Source organism: Puma concolor, chromosome A2, assembly GCF_028749965.1.
Source record: "Puma concolor isolate L17-30 chromosome A2, mPumCon1.1.hap2, whole genome shotgun sequence".
NCBI lineage: Eukaryota > Metazoa > Chordata > Mammalia > Carnivora > Felidae > Puma > Puma concolor.
This window is the reverse complement of record NC_141668.1, coordinates 109,363,462-109,379,784: the sequence shown is the minus strand read 5'-3', so window position 1 is coordinate 109,379,784 and position 16,323 is coordinate 109,363,462. Positions and strand designations below refer to the sequence as shown.

The 16,323-nt window shown below is 63.6% G+C and overlaps 1 protein-coding gene across 10 annotated transcripts in view; it reads right to left on the bottom strand.

Moving 5' to 3' along the window:
* The window catches only part of CAMK2B (calcium/calmodulin dependent protein kinase II beta), an 81,540-nt gene that overhangs the window by 16,589 nt on the left and 48,628 nt on the right, over positions 1 to 16,323 (bottom strand). For all 10 annotated transcript variants that reach the window (XM_086697188.1, XM_086697185.1, XM_086697186.1 and 7 more), the window contains exons 4-12: positions 15,257 to 15,311; positions 12,098 to 12,163; positions 6,389 to 6,461; positions 3,675 to 3,777; positions 3,501 to 3,584; positions 2,037 to 2,131; positions 1,757 to 1,879; positions 1,289 to 1,372; positions 633 to 675 (exon numbers count right to left, since the gene is read on the bottom strand). In XM_086697188.1, the coding sequence (XP_086553314.1) occupies positions 633 to 675; positions 1,289 to 1,372; positions 1,757 to 1,879; positions 2,037 to 2,131; positions 3,501 to 3,584; positions 3,675 to 3,777; positions 6,389 to 6,461; positions 12,098 to 12,163; positions 15,257 to 15,311 (726 nt within the window). The remainder of the gene's footprint in view (positions 1 to 632; positions 676 to 1,288; positions 1,373 to 1,756; positions 1,880 to 2,036; positions 2,132 to 3,500; positions 3,585 to 3,674; positions 3,778 to 6,388; positions 6,462 to 12,097; positions 12,164 to 15,256; positions 15,312 to 16,323) is intronic.

Here is a 16,323-nt window from a genome sequence, read left to right as displayed (position 1 = left end):
AAAAGTAACAGGATGGGGTGCTGAATACAAACGGACAAGAACGGACCCCAGACGCTCTCGCACCCGACGACGCGGGCGACAGACAACCACAGGACAGCCAGAGGGTGACCTGCCCCTCAGGGAGACGCTGTGCCCAGCGGGCCTGCCGGGGCCCCTGGCCTTGGGGTCGCTGACAGACCCCCTAGAGCAGCCGCACGCTCCCAGCCCCACCCACCCTCAGTGCCCCAGGTGGGCGGCCGCCAGCATGTCCAAAGCTCAGCAGGGAGGTCCCGGGCTCTCCTCTCCCCTCCCACACACAGAACGGGTGCTCAGATGGTCAGGACAACAACGAGGCCACAGAGGTGCTGACCAACACCCGGACAGACACACAGAGCTGTGGCCCAGGTGGCAGGCAGCTCAGACACTGGGGCGTCAGGCGAGGACACAGAGACCCAACACGCAGGGACGGGGCCGAGTGGGGGTGGAGGGTGGACCCCGGGGTGTCGCCCATGGAGCCCAGGCCTCGCTGCCCTCAGAGGACAGAAGGCCAGGCTGCTGAGCAGTGGAGGAGAAGGGCCATCGGGGTGAGAGGGGTGGGCCGTGGACCACAGGCTGGTGGTGAGCCTTCTCTTCGGGGCGAAGACTGTTCTCACCTGAGAAATTTCTCGTGGCCAGCATAGTGGTGAGGATGGCACCCTGGGGAGAGACATATAGCTGAGACCAGGAATCCCAGCCCCGACCTCAGGCTCTGGGTGCCCGGGCAGAATCAGGGTCACAGCCTTGTAGACACAAGACTACAAAAGTGCCAGCTGCATGGCCAGGCCTCCTTCTTGCAGAGCTGAGACAGCGGCTGCCCACTGACCACAGCCCTCCTGCCTGCAGTAGTGCTCCGGGGAGACCCACGAGGGGCTGGCCTTCCACAGGTCAGCCCCCTGCCACCTCCCCCCGACCCCCAGGCACCAGCTAGGGTGCTCTCCTCACCAAGCCCACTAGGGTCTGCGGCTGGCTGCTGGCTCACACGAAAGCAAGCAGCAGCGACCAGGTGCACAGCATGCCCTAGGGGGCACCTGGCCCACGGGCAGGCTCTGTGCACCTCCAGTGTCACTGTCATGTGGGGGCTGAGTCCACCTGGCACGTCTGGTCTAGGGTGGTGCTAAGGTCACTGGGACCCCTGTGCCTCCCCTTACCAAGCCAGCCAGGACCCCTCTGGCCTCTCTGAGCCTGGGGCGGTTGAGGGCAACACCCCCGGGGGGGGTGGGGTGGGGTGGGGTCAGCAGGCAGGGGCCGGGGGGACTGGGCCAGGTCTCACCTTGAGCTTTCTTCGGGCATTGAACTTCTTCAGGCACTCCACAGTCTCCTGCCTGTGCATCATAGAGGCCACAGTGGAGCGTTGCTGTGGAAAGAGGGATGTTAGCTTTGCACCTGAGGCGACTCGAGATGGGGATCAGGGAGAGGGACAACAGGGCCGTGGCACCTACGGGGGCCAGCAGGAGGCCATCCATCCCAGCTGCTGCCTGGCCCCAGTGCATCACCCCTTACAGCCTGCCTGCCCCCACCTCATCCTCACCCTGCTGGCACCCCAGACAGCTGTGTCCCCGACCTACGGCCCCCTGGCTTGTCCCTTGTCAGCCTCCACGCCCTGTTCCCTTACATGAGGGACGGGGCCTCTCTACCCCCAGAGCCCCGTCCTCCCAGAGACTGAGGCCTGTGCCGTGCCCAGCAGACCAGGGGGCCCGTCAGAGGTAAGGAGCGGGGTCAACGCGTTGGGGACACTTACGCAGACCCACGGGTGCTTCAGCGCCTCGTGTGCGGTAATGCGCTTGGCGGGGTTGATGGTCAGCATCTGGTTGATGAGGTTTTTGGCTTCAGGAGTGACCGTGTCCCACTCGGGGGATGGAAACTAAAAAGAAAGCAACACGTGGGAGAGCCTGAAGCCCCCACCCCAGGCAAAAGCCCGAATTCTCCGAGGAATCTCATCCAGGTCATGATTCTGGGGAGCAGGTGGTCCTGCCCATTCCCTGTCCCCCGCCCCGACAGGGCGGGGTCCTAGCACTCACATCGTAGGCCCCCGCCTTGATCTGCTGGTACAGCTTGTGCTGGTCCTCGTCCCAGAAGGGCGGGTAGCCCACAAGCAGGATGTACAGGATCACCCCTGCGCAAAGCAGAGCGCCGGCCTCAGGCTGCCGCCTGGCCCGCAGCCCCTAACCCTGGAGCCCTCGCCCTCTCCCAACCACCGCCCAACCACCGCCCAGCCCCACCCAGCCCCCGCCCCCACGCAGCCCCGCCCTCAGCCCCTTCCCCTGCAGGCCCCAGCCCCGCCCCCACCAGCACGCAGCCCCGCCTCCAGCCCCTACACCTAACACCGGACCACGCAGCCCCGCCCCCAGCCCCTATCCCCGCAGTCCCTTCCCCGGCCCCATGTAGCCCCGCCCCCAGATCCTACCTCCAGCCCCCCAGCACCAAGCCCCTACCCCTACAGGCCACCGCCCTAGCCCCCAGCCCCCACGACCACGCAGCCCCGCCCCCAGCCCCCAACCACCACACAGCCCCGCCCCCAGACCCCCAACACCACGCAGCCCCGCCCCCAGCCCCCAACCACCACACAGCCCCGCCCCCAGACCCCCACCACCACGAAGCCCCGCCCCCAGCCCCATCACCAACCCCGCCCACCACCACGAAGCCCCGCCCCCAGCGCCTACTCCCAGGCCCAAACCACCAAGTCCTTGCCCCCACCCCCTATCCCTGCAGTCCCCAGCCCCTGCCTTCGCCCCCAAGCCCCTGCCCCCCAGCGCCTACCACCACGCAGTCCCACCCCAGCCCCTACCCCCACCCCAAAGCCCCCGCCCCACCCTCGAAGTCCCTGACCCCAGCCCCTACCCTCAGTCTCCACCCCCGCAGACCTCCAACCTCAGGCCCCCACTCACTAGGTCCCCCACCCCCGCAGCTTCCCGGAACCCCTCAGCCCCCACTGGTGCCTCACCCCCAGCCCCCCACTAGGCAGCCCCACCCCCACCCCACACTCCCCAGACCCCACAACCCCTACCTGAGCCCCACACCCAGCAGAGCCCATCCCTGTGCCCTTGGAACACAAGTGCAGTGACACGCCAGTCAGGGCACACTGCTCTCCCCACCAGGGGACAGGGGGTCAGAGGCCCAGCTCCTGCACTTAACAGCTGCGGTGTCCTTGGCCTTGGCTGCAATGGGGACCCTGCCCAGAGCCAGTGAGCCACATGAGGGCACTGGGGTCCTCAAGTGCCCCCCCCACCCCTGAAGTGTCACCTCAGGTGCTCAACTCTGCAGGGGATCCTCAGGCAGCCCTGCCAGAGTGGCCTGCACAGCCCCCTACCCCTCCAGCACCCTGCCATCCTTGCACTCAGTCCTCTCACGGGGGAGGTGGGCTTCTGTGAGTGGGGAGGGTCCCCCTGGCTGGGGGCAGCCCAGGGGCGGGTCTGGCACAGCCCAAGTGGCATAGGCCCATGACTTCCTCCCCGAGGCCCCACCCACCCACACGGAGGCCTCACCGCACGCCCAGATGTCCACCGGCTTGCCATATGCTTCCTTGCGCAGGACCTCTGGGGACAGGTAGCCTGGCGTGCCAGCGAACCCTGCAGACAAGGAGGAGAAGTGTGAGGGCTGAGGTGGCAGCTGACCCCCACCCCACCTCCACCCCCACCCCAGCCCACCAGGACACTCACCAAACCAAGCCTGCTGGTCCCCCTGCACCTCGATGGCCAGGCCGAAGTCCGCCAGCTTCACTGCAGCCCCTTTGCACTTGCTGGCCAGGAGCAGGTTCTCAGGCTGCAGGGAAGGCGACGAGCCAGTGGGCGTGTGGTTACACCCGAGGCATCACGGAGGGATCGGTTTGCAGGCTGCCCTGTGGGGGCCACCCCGGGCGTGGCTGACACCCTGTGACCTTCCCGGGGACAGAGGGGAGTGGGCTCACACCCAGGGAGGCGACCGTACTAAAGGCACCCTACAAGTCCTAGCAGGCAGCATCCCCACCCCATGCCCCCATCTGGGCGCTGAGACACGGTGGGGGGCTGCCTGAGGATGGTGACCCCAGAGGGCACGGAGGAGGACCACGGGCCCCATAGCCCGGGCACTTCGGAACATCAGCCCACCAAGTCCCTCTGGCTTGGCTGTCCCACTCCCCGCCTGCCTGGCCTCAAGGAGCAGCAGCCTTGCTCAAGCTGAAATGACATTCATCCCCATCCCACAAGAGCACCAAGGGGGCTGCCGTCCTTGACTGGGGACACGTGGCCCGAGGGCCCAACAGGGTCCCTGTACACTGAGTCCTGTACACAGGGCCCCTCCCGTCCTGGTCAGGCCACCTCCCGCGGTGGTAGCCTCTGGACTTCCCCATCAGTGACCAGGCCAGGGGCTCCTGGGGCCCTCAGCCCCCTCACCAGGCCACCCTCCCAAAAGGCAGGCCCACTGAGACCACACTGCCATTTCAGGGTAAACACCACCCACACAACTGTGTAAACTCTGCTTGTAACCCTGACGTGTTAGATCGTGATAAGAGGCCCTTGGAACCCATGAAGGATGCTGCCCTGTGGCAGGAACCAGGGACCCTCTGGGCTCCATCCCTACAGAAGACACATGACGGGGACATGTGGCCCTGCCCACCCAGCACAGCCTGGAGGCCCCTGAACACCTTCATTTTGCCCACGTGAGCCGGGTAGGAGACCCCCCCACCTCCTCCTGCATCCACATGAAGCAGTCTGAAAGAGCAGGGGCACAGCTGTGGCCGGCCAGGGGGGTTGACCTGAATTCCACAGATCAGAGAGAACAAAACCGCACTCCTGAGAAGCAAGACTTAAGTGAGCTTGGTCTCAGGGAAGGGCTGGGGATCCTGGGAAAGGAGGGGATGCAGCAGAGCCCCGCCCCCTGCAGCCCCTGTGCGCTCTCCTCCCTCCCTTCTCCCCGCCTGGCTGAGAGCAAACCCACCATGGCAGGGCCTCTGGGGCTCTGTCCCAGTCAGGAGACCAGGAGGCAGGGCCCTCTCCAGAGGAGGGCACTCAGCCCTTCACACGTGGCAGGAGGCTGAAGGGTGCTGTTTGCCCCCAGGGTCACAGCTGGGCTGTGGGGAGCATTACCGTGGCCCCAAAGATAGCTATGAATCATGAACAAGGTGGGGATGCATGCCTCCAAGGGATGCTGCTTCCCACAAAATACGGTGACAGAGGGGAGACTCATGACAAGGCAGGCCGGCAGCGCAGGCACAGAGGGCCACAGGACCATGTGGGACATGCAGAGAGGGGGTCCTGAGCCTGCTCCTGGCGGGACCTCGTCCCCAGAGCAGCGCCGCAAAGATCAGCTCACACACACACACACACACACACACACACACACACACCCTGGTAGCCCAAGGAAGGTGTGACCCCGTTCAGTGTGAGCACACATCCCATGGGAAGGCTGGTCTCAAAGGCCACCTGGGGACTCTCTGCAGGAATGACAGGCCCACGCCCACCCCCACCCCAGAGAAAAAGCCAACAGGAACACAGCTTGGACAGACTAGGAGGCAGGGGAGGGGGAGGGGGAGGAGGAGGGCTGCTGTTCCTCCTGAAGCCATGCTGTGCCCTGCAGGTGACAAACCAGTTTGTCTAGAGCTGAGCCTGGGGCAGCAGAGACTTGCAGCCTGGGCTGGACATTGGCAGAGAGCAGGGAGGCCGGCCCCTCACCCCCTGCTCCCTTGGCATCAGCCCTACCTGCATGCCCCACGCCAGGTCTGAGCCTCACCTGGAGCCCAGAAAAAAACACCCCAAGTAGACATAGGCTGATTTTTGACACCTGCCCTTTCTCAATCCTGGAGCCTGGAGGGGTCTGGAGGGACGTGTGCAGACACACGCATGCATGCACACATACACACACCTTTGTGCTCACACATGCATGCACACACACACACCTTCATGCACACACACCTCACACACATGCATACGCACACACGCCTTCACGCACACACACACACACCTTCATGCACACACATGCATGACACACACACTTCACACATACCTTCATGCACACACACGTATGCACGCGCACACACGTCTGCATGCACCCACATGCATGACACACCTTCAGGCACACACCTCACACTCGTGCACACACACACCTTCATGCACACACACCATCACACGGACACGCATGCACACACGTGTGCAAACACGTACATGTGAGCACACATTTCTCCTGCCTTTGTGCACACATACTCACATACCCACACAAGTACACACATGCACACCTGCACACGTTCTCACACACATCTGCTTATGCACACACATACGTGCACATGTCCCCCCACACACAGCATTTCCTGGCATGCTCACTGCTCCTCCGGGGTCTCCTTTTGCAAGACATGCAGGTACAGACAACAGACACCTGGCACAGAGCAGGGTGGGGGACTCACCTTGAGGTCCCTGTGGACGACCCCCATTTGGTGGCAATGGAGAACCGCCTCCAGGATCTGCTGGATGCAGTGACTGTGGCAAACAGCAGGGTAATTAGTGAGAGTGGCCTGAGGGGTGGGCAGGTGTGCGTGGCACTGGGGTGGGGTCCCCTGCCTGGCCGGCTCACAGGGAAGCAGGGAATCGAGATGTTGCCTGCCATATAAGAGAGGAGACGCCAGCCAGAAGGGGGCCTCTGGGGCTCCTGCCTCACCCCCACAGGTCGGCACAAGGCATGGCCAGGCCCCCTTCACCCCTCGCCCTGCCTTCTCCTCTGACCAGACTCATGGAAGGGACACTCAGAGGAAACATCCCTGTTCTGGGGGCACCTCCCCAGGCGCATGCCAACCGAGCCTGACCCTGAGCCAGTGGCCCCTGAGAGGGAGGCCAGGGCTGAGCCCACACCCTGTCGGGCAGGCTTGCAGGGGGAGAGGAGGAGAGGGCCTCGCTCTGTCCCGGGCGGTGCCAACACTGTGGCCAGTCGTTCAGGTGTTGGAGCAGGTGCTGTTCCAACAGCCCTGAACATCCACACGGCTGCTGCTGGCTCAACTCCGTAGCAGCCTGGGGGGGACGGAAGCTCTCCTGGCACAGAGGCAGCCCCAGCTCTGCCCGGAGCCCCGAGCCAGGGAGCAGTCTGGGAGGACTGGCTGGAGGGAGAGGTCAGGGCTGTTCTCAGGCACCTTGGACACCTGTGCGTCAGCAACACCGCTGCACACCAGCCCCAGGGGACCCCACCCCCCCTGCCTCTGTGCACACAGCACCTTGAGACCTGGGCCTGCCTGCTGCCCCCAGATAGCCCCAGGTGTCCGGACAGTTTCCAGCTGCCCCCAGAGCCAGGCACAGGCCACCGGGAGCCTACCGCCCAGGGTCTCAGTCACAGCCCCTCTGGGTGGGGGTGAGTGAGGGATGCAGATTGCCTCAGAACGCCTCCTGCCATGGCTGGACCCTGACTGAGGGTCAGCTGGAAGGGTCAGCTCTGTTTTCCTGACAGCAAACTCAGAGACGGGGCAAGGGACCAGATCTGCTCCTCAAATAGCTCTGGCCACCTCTGGAAACCATCCGCCAGCTGCATAAAAAAGGAAACTTGGGTGTCCTCCTTGCAGAAGCCAGGCCCTTGGACCCCCGATGGTGACAGGTTCCTGAGCTTTGTGGGGGTCAGAAGAAGCCGGGGCCAAAGCTGTGGGCCACAGCCCCCCTCCCATGTCCTGACTCTCCTGCCTTTGTGTCCTGGGGCCTCTTGTCCCTATGTCCTGATACTCCTGTCCCCGTGGCCTGGCCTAACTCACTCCCAGAAACTGCCTCCTTGTTCTTGTGACTCACAAAGCCCTCATCTGCCTGGAGCAGTCCCCTGTGACCCTCATCCCTGTCCTGGTGGCACCAGGCCCACATCCAGCCACCACCAGACCGTTACTGCAGCCATGGGCTCAGCCCCCATGGGCTGACCTCCCACTGCAAGCTCATCCGGGAGACCTGATCTGCTGACCAGAGCTTGGCCATGAGGTCTGGGAAGCTCTCCTGGGCCCCTCTTCTGAGGTTAAGGCACACCACCAGCACTTGCCACTGAGGCCACCTAGCCAGGGCCCAGGCAGGGGAGGACTCTGCCAGCCTCCAGAGACCTGCCACCCGGAACGTGTGTGCATGGTGCTCGGCCGCAGGCCCCCAGACTCCCGCACGCTGCAGCACCCACTCGGGGCGAGGGAGGCCCCTGCTAGACTAGCCCCATCCTGTGCTGCTGCAGCTCGGCCTTGGCTGTGCGTCTGTGTGCCCAGCTGTGTGCCCTGCCCTCCCCCAGTGCCCCAGCTGAACTTACAGCCCACAGCAGGTGTTCAGGTGCAAGCCCTGGGTGACCTGGCTTCAAGCTCAGACCTCTGGGATCACTGCTTGTCTCGCTTGGGGTCTGGCCCATCTTCCACTTTCACCCTCGAGACCCTTCCTGGATCTGACCCTGGACAACACCCTGTGGACTCCCCCGTGCTGGTCACCCCCCTGCAGCCACACGGCAGCTGCGTCCTCTGTGTGAGTGTCTCTGCACTAAACTGTGGCCTCTGTGACAGTAGAGGCGTGGCCCTTTCCTCTGCACTGTGTCCCTCGCCCCATCCAGCAGAAGACATTCCGAAAACATCTGTTGGAACCATGGGTCCATCTGCCATAGGACAGATGGATGATGTTGGCTCGGAGGGGGTAGGCTCACCCCCTGCCCTCCTCCTCATCCCCTCTTGGGGATGCAGGGCCCAAACCGTCGCCAGAGATGTGAGACCACAGCGCCTGAGCTGGCACAGTGTTTGTGTCACCCCAGGACCATCACGGGTCTGACTTGGCCATGTGGCTGAAATCAAGGCCTACAACTCAGGACAGACCCTGCTCCAGGGGCTTCACGGCCACCCTGATGGAGAAATGGAAGCGCAGGGGTCCCGGGTGCTCAGGAACCAGCTGGCTAAGCACACCGCGTCCCCGAAAGAAAGCTGTGTGGGCCTCCCCACCCGTGCGGCCGTGCCAGCCAGTGTCCAGGACCAACGTGGGAGCTGCCTCCACGGCCTATAGATGCCCGTTCTGGGCAACCCTGCCCTCTCAGGGTTTCCGGGGACCGCACACCGGCCACCTCACCACTCTCAGCTGAGACCATGGCCGTGGCAGACATGAGGTCACCTGGCCAGTCACGAGGTCCTGTCTGCCTCCTGCCTCGGCTCACATTGTACCATCTTCCTCAGAGGGCTTTTCCGTGGTCAGAGCTGTTCTCAAGTGCATTCCAGATGCTGGCGGAGTCCTGGCCGCTATATTCTCAGGGTCCGGGCTCTGAGGTCACCCCAGCTGTGCCCTTGCCACACCCCTCCCCCTCGGGAGCCAGAGTCCCAGGGGCTCTCATACATCTCCCAAGAGCCACACAGCTTTTTAGGCTTTTAAAAGCAGGGTTCTAAATGTTCTGAACTTTGCTCTCCCTGCTCTGAAGAGACCCTTCAGTCCCCCACAAACCACCAAGTCAAGATCTGACTTCCTCCCCGAGACCAGTCTCTGGCCTTCTGGATTAGCAACTCCTCCCGGGCTCCCGCCTCCTGCAGAGACTGGACACATTACAAGACCCCGGGGACTCTGGGCTGTGAGCAGCTCGGCCCTGGAGGCCCCCGGAAGGGCTGCCAGTTAACTTGCTCAGGGCCGGAGCTCCGTGCCCACCCCATGCGGCTGGCGTCTTGGGTCCCCGGCCCCTTTCGGTGGCGGGTCCCCCGAGAAAGGCAGTCGACACCGCCGCCCTCCCAGGACGGGAGCTTGCCTCAATCACGTCTGCCACAGTTCCTGACGATGCCCACGGGTGGCCACCACGTGGACGTCCACGCCAGACTCTGCCAGGCCCTCCTGCCCGAAAACAAAGCAGCAGCACAAAGGTCAGGCGCGGGACACCCCAGGTCAGTGCAGGGCCGGTGCTCCCAGGAGAAGAGGCAGCTGGAGGCATGTGGATTTTATCAGTGGGCCCAGCCGGAGGCACTCCCCAAGTGTCCCCTGCCCCCCTCGTCCCCTCCTCATAGTTGGGCTATGAGCAAGGCAGGCTTTGTGAGAGACACCTGGGCACCTGTGGGTGGGGTCTCTTCTGGGCCGGTTCCAAGGGGCCCCTGACACAGCGGAGCCCTCCACAACAGCATCCCCAAGAACACCTGCCCTCCGATGGGGCAGGAGAGGTCCACAGGAGTTGAGGGGTGGGGCTGATGGCTGGAGGAGGTGTTGGCAACGAGGCCAAGAGGCAGGCAGCAGGGGCAGGTAGGTAAGGGAGGAGGTCTGAGGCCACAGGTGTTGGGGGGCCTGGGGTATGGGGTATGGGGAGTGCAACCTGGGGTATGGAGTGTGGGGCCTGAGGTGTGGGGTATATACTGGGATGTGGGGTGTGGGGCATGGGGTCAGGGCCTGGGGTATATGCTGGGATGTGGGGTGTGGGGCCTGGGGTGGGGGTCCTGGGGTGTATGCATAAAGTGTGGGGCGTGGGATGTGTGCACAGGGCATGTGCATGTGCATGGGGTGGAGACATGGGTGGGCACAGGGCACGGGAGGAGGGCACAGTGGGCAGGCTAGAAGGATCCAGGGGCCCCCAGCCAAGATATGGCTGCAGGCCATATCACCCCTCAGCCACGACTGTCCACTGCGGAATGCAGGGACGGGGCCAGGCCCCAGGCAGTAGTGGGTGCTGAGGCCAGTGAAGGCATACGACCTCCCTGGGAAAGCCAGGCGGCACTGGAGGCAGAACTGGAAGGCAGTCCTCCTTGACCTTGCGCTGCCCCGGGGGGTGGGGGGGTGAGACCTGGTCTGGGGACAGCCTGCTGGGACCCTTCTGTCCTGGCCCCAGAGCCCCTCCCGCCCTGGCAGAGGCCAGGACAATTGGGCCAGCAGGCAGGCACCCACACTTGGGAATTTCCCGCCCGAGCTGCTCTGAGGACAGGAGCACGGCTCCACTTCCTGCTTTTCTCAAAAGAGGGAAACGAGGGCTGCGTCTTCCTGCTCCTGAAGGGGATGGGCAACTCCCAGGCCCCTGGGCTCCTCAAGGAGCCTCCAGAAAGTGGCCTGTGCCCCGCCCTCTGCCCCTGGGCAGTCTGGCCAGAGGGGAAGCCCAGCCCAACTCTGGCTGTGACTGTGCCAGACCACCTGCCTGCAGCCCCTGGCGTTTTGGGGGGACCCGCTCGCACCTTCTCACCAAGCCCAGGCCGTCACCAACGGGCAAGGTCGCCCATGGGTGCACAAGCAAGTCACAAAAAGCTACTTTTAAAAATAACATTCATTTTCTTGAATAGAAAAGTAATACATGTTCATTAAGGAAATTTTTAGGAACAGACAACACAAAAAATTAAAAATAAAAATCATCCATAGTTAAGTCCACGGCCTGGAGATGGGCACCATCCCCCTTTATCTCTGTCAAGTGAGTGTCTCCTGACCCTGGCAAGCAGGGTGGGCGAGTGGCAGGGGAGCGGCCTCAGCACTCTTCAAGCTGGGATGCACAGTCAGGGTTCAGGGGGCATGCGGCCACCAGCATGGGCCACAGCAGGTCACGGGGGGTGGGGGTGGGGTGGGGGGGTGGCGCAGCCTTGCAGGGAGAAGGGCCCTGCGGTCCCCAGCCGCGTGCCCAGATCACGGGGCCCCTCACCTGCTGTGCGGGCTGACCCCAGCAGGAAGGGCTGCCAGGGGCTACACGGAGGCTTCACGGGGAAGGAGCCAAAAAGTCCTTCCGTCCCTCCACACGGGGCCCTGGCTTGCTGCCTACAGCCCCTCGAAGGAGAGCCTGCAGATGTGTCCCGGAGGCTCGATCCTCCCCTGCTTCCCTTCCTGTCTGCGCCCCGGGGAGGTCGGCACAGAAAGGGCTTCCTGCCTTGTCTTTGGAGAAGTGTTTGGAAACTGCCCAGCTCCTGGAGGAAGGCCTGCTGGGTGCCAGCCGTGGGCCATGGGCAGGGAGGGCATCCCAGGGAGGCCAGGAGGGGCCACCGTCACACTCTGCCGTCCGCTCTCTCCCTTCCAGCCACCCAGGGAAAGCACCCACTCTGTGGGCCCGCTCCTACCCCAGGAGATCTGGACTCCAGCCACGCCTCCGCTCTGCGGGAGGACACGCCGACTGCCCCCTGCTCTTGGAACCTGCTCAGCCCGCCTGGTGAGGCAGGGCTGGCAAGAGAAGAGGGTAGGGGGAGTGAGGGCTGCACACTCACCTGGCATCCGCCTCGCTGTAGTACTCTCTGGCCACGATGTCCTCGAAGAGCTCCCCACCTGTCACCCTGCAGGCAGAGCACACACAGGTCAGTCTGGAGACCCACTCACCCTCATCACTTCCATCGTTGTCACAGCCGCTGATGTCAACTCCTCTGGCTTGTCCTCCTCCTCCCCCTCCGCCTCCACCTTGTCCTCTTCCTCCTCCTTCCCCCTCCTCCTCCTTCACCTCATCCTCCTTCTCTTCCTCCCCCCTCTTCCTCCCCCTGCCCACTCATCCTCTTCCTCCTCCTCCCCCTCCTCCTCCTCTTCCATCTCCTCACTATCCCCCTCTTCCCCCTCCCCCCCTCCCCTCCATCCTCCTCCTCCTCCTGCCCGTCCCCCACCTCCTCCTTCTCGTCCTTCTCCTCCTCCTCCCTCCTAGGAGGATTCCACTATCACCACTTCCACCTTCACCCTATTGTCACCTAGGACTGACAGCTTACCGAGTCCTTATACGTGGCAGGATTTGACATTCGCAGCCCTGCTCCAGGACACAGCACAATCATGCTCAGAAAACCGAGTCTCAGATATCTAAGTGGTGCTCGCATAGCGGGCAGCACAGGAGTTTGAGCCAGGCCTCTGCAATATTCCCTGGGCTTTGTGACTCTAATTCCAGGCCTGAAGAGATCTGGCTCGTTCCTCACGTCCCCCAGAACCAGAGATGTGTCTCTTCACAGAGCAAGGGGCCAGAAGAGACTGTGTGTGGACCTGGCCTCCCTGGTGGGTGAGACCACAAGGTGTTCAAAGTCTGTCTAGGAAGAGAGTGGGATTTCTGCCCACACAGCCACTGTCTGCGTGTCCCTGCTCAGCGACTGTCCCTCAGGCCCTACCATCGGGATGAATACCCAGACAGCAGCCACTGCCTGCAGGGCCTCTGGGAACCCAGAAAGATGCCAGACAACCTGGGGTCTCTTGGGCTGGAAAACATGGTGTGGGCAGAAAGGTAACGACAATGGGGTGAGGGACACACACACAGGGAGCAGGGAGGAGCCATCCCTGGGTTCGCCCGAGCCCCTCACCCGGCTCAGCAGGCTCTGAGTCCATCAAAGGACTCTGCCCAGGCTTCCCACCCTCTGCAGCCACACCGGCCCTGGGGGCTGTGGGCTCTCCATCCGCATTTCTGCTCTCATCGGGGCTCGTCATTGTGCCCAGTGCTCAGGGCTGTGGCCTGTGGCAGGGGCACTGCTGGAGGGGTGACCCTGTCATGGCTGGGCTCTCCTTTAACAGTGGAGAAAAATGAAAACAGGACATGCTGGGTGTTAGCATGCCCCCGCTCCAGCTAGACGCCTGCCTCGAGAGCCCACTGGCCACTCCAACGACTCCGGGAGTGGGAGCATTTAGGGCCCCACTCTGCCACCAGGAGAGCCTGAGACTCAGAACCGGTGACCACCTAAGGGAGGCAGAACCCCGAGAACCCAGGAGAAGCGACCTTGTTATCTCTCCACACACACGGCTCACAGGTCAGGCTCTGCAGACCCAGAGTCTAAACACAGGGCAAAGGCAAGAAAGCCACCAGGTACCGGCCAGGACCCAGCAGGAACACAGGGAGCCACCCTAGGGAGCCTCACCCAGGGCTGGGGACAGGCCCTCTGAGTCCCTGTGTCCACTGGAGCCTATTTGTGCTGATGGGCACCTGGGGCCACGTGTTCCAGGGCCACAGGGCAGGGAGCTGGTGGCTGCGGGGGGGGGGGGGGGGGGGTGGTGTCTCACGCTGTCCAGAAAGGACCTGATCCAGAGGCCGGCATCCCCTCCTGTCCTCCCTTTCTGCAGCTGGACAATGTGGCTGATTCTGAGCTGTCCCCAAGGCCTTGGTGACATTCCCAGGGTGGGAGTGGGGAGACCTGTCAACTCCTGAATCCGTACAGCCTCCAAACTTGGGGCCTCCTGAAGGTGATGCCAACCCAGGCTCGAAGTGCTTCCCCAATTCTGGCACCATGGACCTGTCGAGGGTCTGCGGTGTGATGGAGGGGTTGTGGGTGCTGGCAGGGCCTGCCCCTATTCTTCCCTGCTCCCGCCCCGCCGGCCCCAGAAACAGCTGCCTGAGGCCCAGGGGCATCCTGGGTGCCCCAGAGCAGGGGCTTCAGCAGGGTCAGGAACCACTGCAGGCTTGCAGACCACAGAGGTCTGTGGGGCAGGCATGCGGGGCCCAGGCCCTTCCCCTACCCCACCCCCCTACAAACACCAATCAAGTGCTTCTTGCTGGCCTCCCGTCATGTGGGCCAAGAGATAAGAACCTCTAACATGTGCATGTGCATGCACACACATGCAGTTACATACACACGCACATGCACACACATGGATGCCATGCCCTATTCTCTCTCTCCTTATCTGCTCCTGAATCACACCCACCCACCCGTCTGCCACCAGGGCCTGGGCAAGGCCACCCCCCAGCCCCATGGCCTCTACATTCCCTGCAAAAGAGGCAGGTGAAGCCGGCTGGGTCTGGGGCACACCGGGGTGACAGCAAGCCTGCCCCCTCTGCAGGGGTCACAGGACAGACTTCTGGGACACAGCCTCAGCCTGGCAGTGGCAGCTGTGTCCCCAACCAGTGCTGGCCACCGGGGGGTACTGAGAGGTAACCAAGCCCCTGCAGGGACAGGAGGACCCAGAGGAGGCTGAGAGCTCTCAGGCCCATCTGTCCTTTGAGGGAGGAGCAGCTCTCTGCGTGGAGGCACCCTGGCCATGCGGCGGTCCAGAGGCCACTAGGGGCCGCCCACAGCCTATGGCCCCTGCCCACCCAGGGCCCTGGTCCCCAGACACAATGACTCACAGACGCTAAATATAGCTGCGCGGTGGGAGCTGTCAGGGATGAGGATGAGCTCACCGCTCCTAAATGCAGCAGGAAGCGAGAGGCAGCCAGAGCCCCAGAAGCCTCCCCTCTCGGCCACTGGGCACGCACACACGTGCACACATGGGCTCACGGCTGCTGCATGCCCCCAGGAGGACCCAGCGGGCAGACGCCCCCTTGCGGGACCCGATGGTGCAAACAGGAGGCAGGGATGCTGGCGGGAAGGGAGGGGCCCGGGGGTCGGGGCCTGTCCTCCAGGGGCTGGGGAGGCCTCGGATCCCACCCCAGGAGCAGCCGTGGGGTGCCCCCCCCGCCCCCAGCTGGCACTTACAGATCAAAGACCAGGTAGTGGAACCCCTCTTCAGAGATGCTGTCGTGGAGACGCACTGTTGGGGCAGAAGAGGCCATGAGGGGCTCACCCAGCCTGGGACCCGCCCTTGCCACTGAGCCCCCCTCCACACCTGCCCAGACCCACCTCCCGCATGGAGGAAGACCACCCGTCCTGACAAGGGCCTGGATTCCCCACAGCCTGAGGCTGGGGCGCCCCCAGGTGGGCAGGCTACAGGGCAGAGCCCAAGGGCATCCACGGGGCCACTAGGTGTCTGCTGCCCCCTTTCCCCTGCCAGAGGGAGACTGAGGCCCCTCTCAGCAACCCCCCACTCCTGCCTAGGGTGCACACAGTAGCAGAAGGGGTGGGGCCACAGGGTGGAGGCTCCCTGGACCGGGCCCTGGAAAGGAGCCATTCACAGGGGAGGTGCACAGTGGGGTCCCATCGCCAGCCTCTCGGGACAAGCTCGGGGAGCCCCGCCAGGCATTACTGGCCAAAGCTCAGGCCCCGGATTCAGGCCTACCCCTCCTGCCTGGTCTGCCCCGTGTGCTCCCGGCCCGAGTGCTCCCGAGCCCGGGGTGTGCTGGCCAGAGGGCCCACTAGCGTTTGACGGGCGAGCCAGAGAGTGGACAGCAAGTTAGTGCTTCTCAGCCCAGGCGTCAACCACTCTGTCCTCTCTGTCCAGCTGGAGATGCACAAGCACTGAACGGCACACATTTCTAGGAATGGCTCATTGTGGACACGGCCCCTCACATGCCAGCTTCTGCCTCTGTGCTCCGGGAGCCTGCCTCGTACAGACGCCACTCTCGGTGGGTGTGCCAGCCTGGGAGATGCTGCACAGAGAGGTTCAACTACCAGCTGGGAGACACACAGCTCCTGAGAGGTACACACAGCTCCCAGCAGTACAGGGACTGGGGCGTGGAACCCTGGGAGCTGCTCTCCTCTCCTGGCAGGGCAGGCCAGTGGTGCTCAAAGAGTGGGGCACAGCACCTTCCCCCAGGTCGCAGCCCCTCCCTCACGCCCCTGCTGCTGCCCTAGTTCCTGACAGCCTGCAGGCCTCCTCTCTCCTT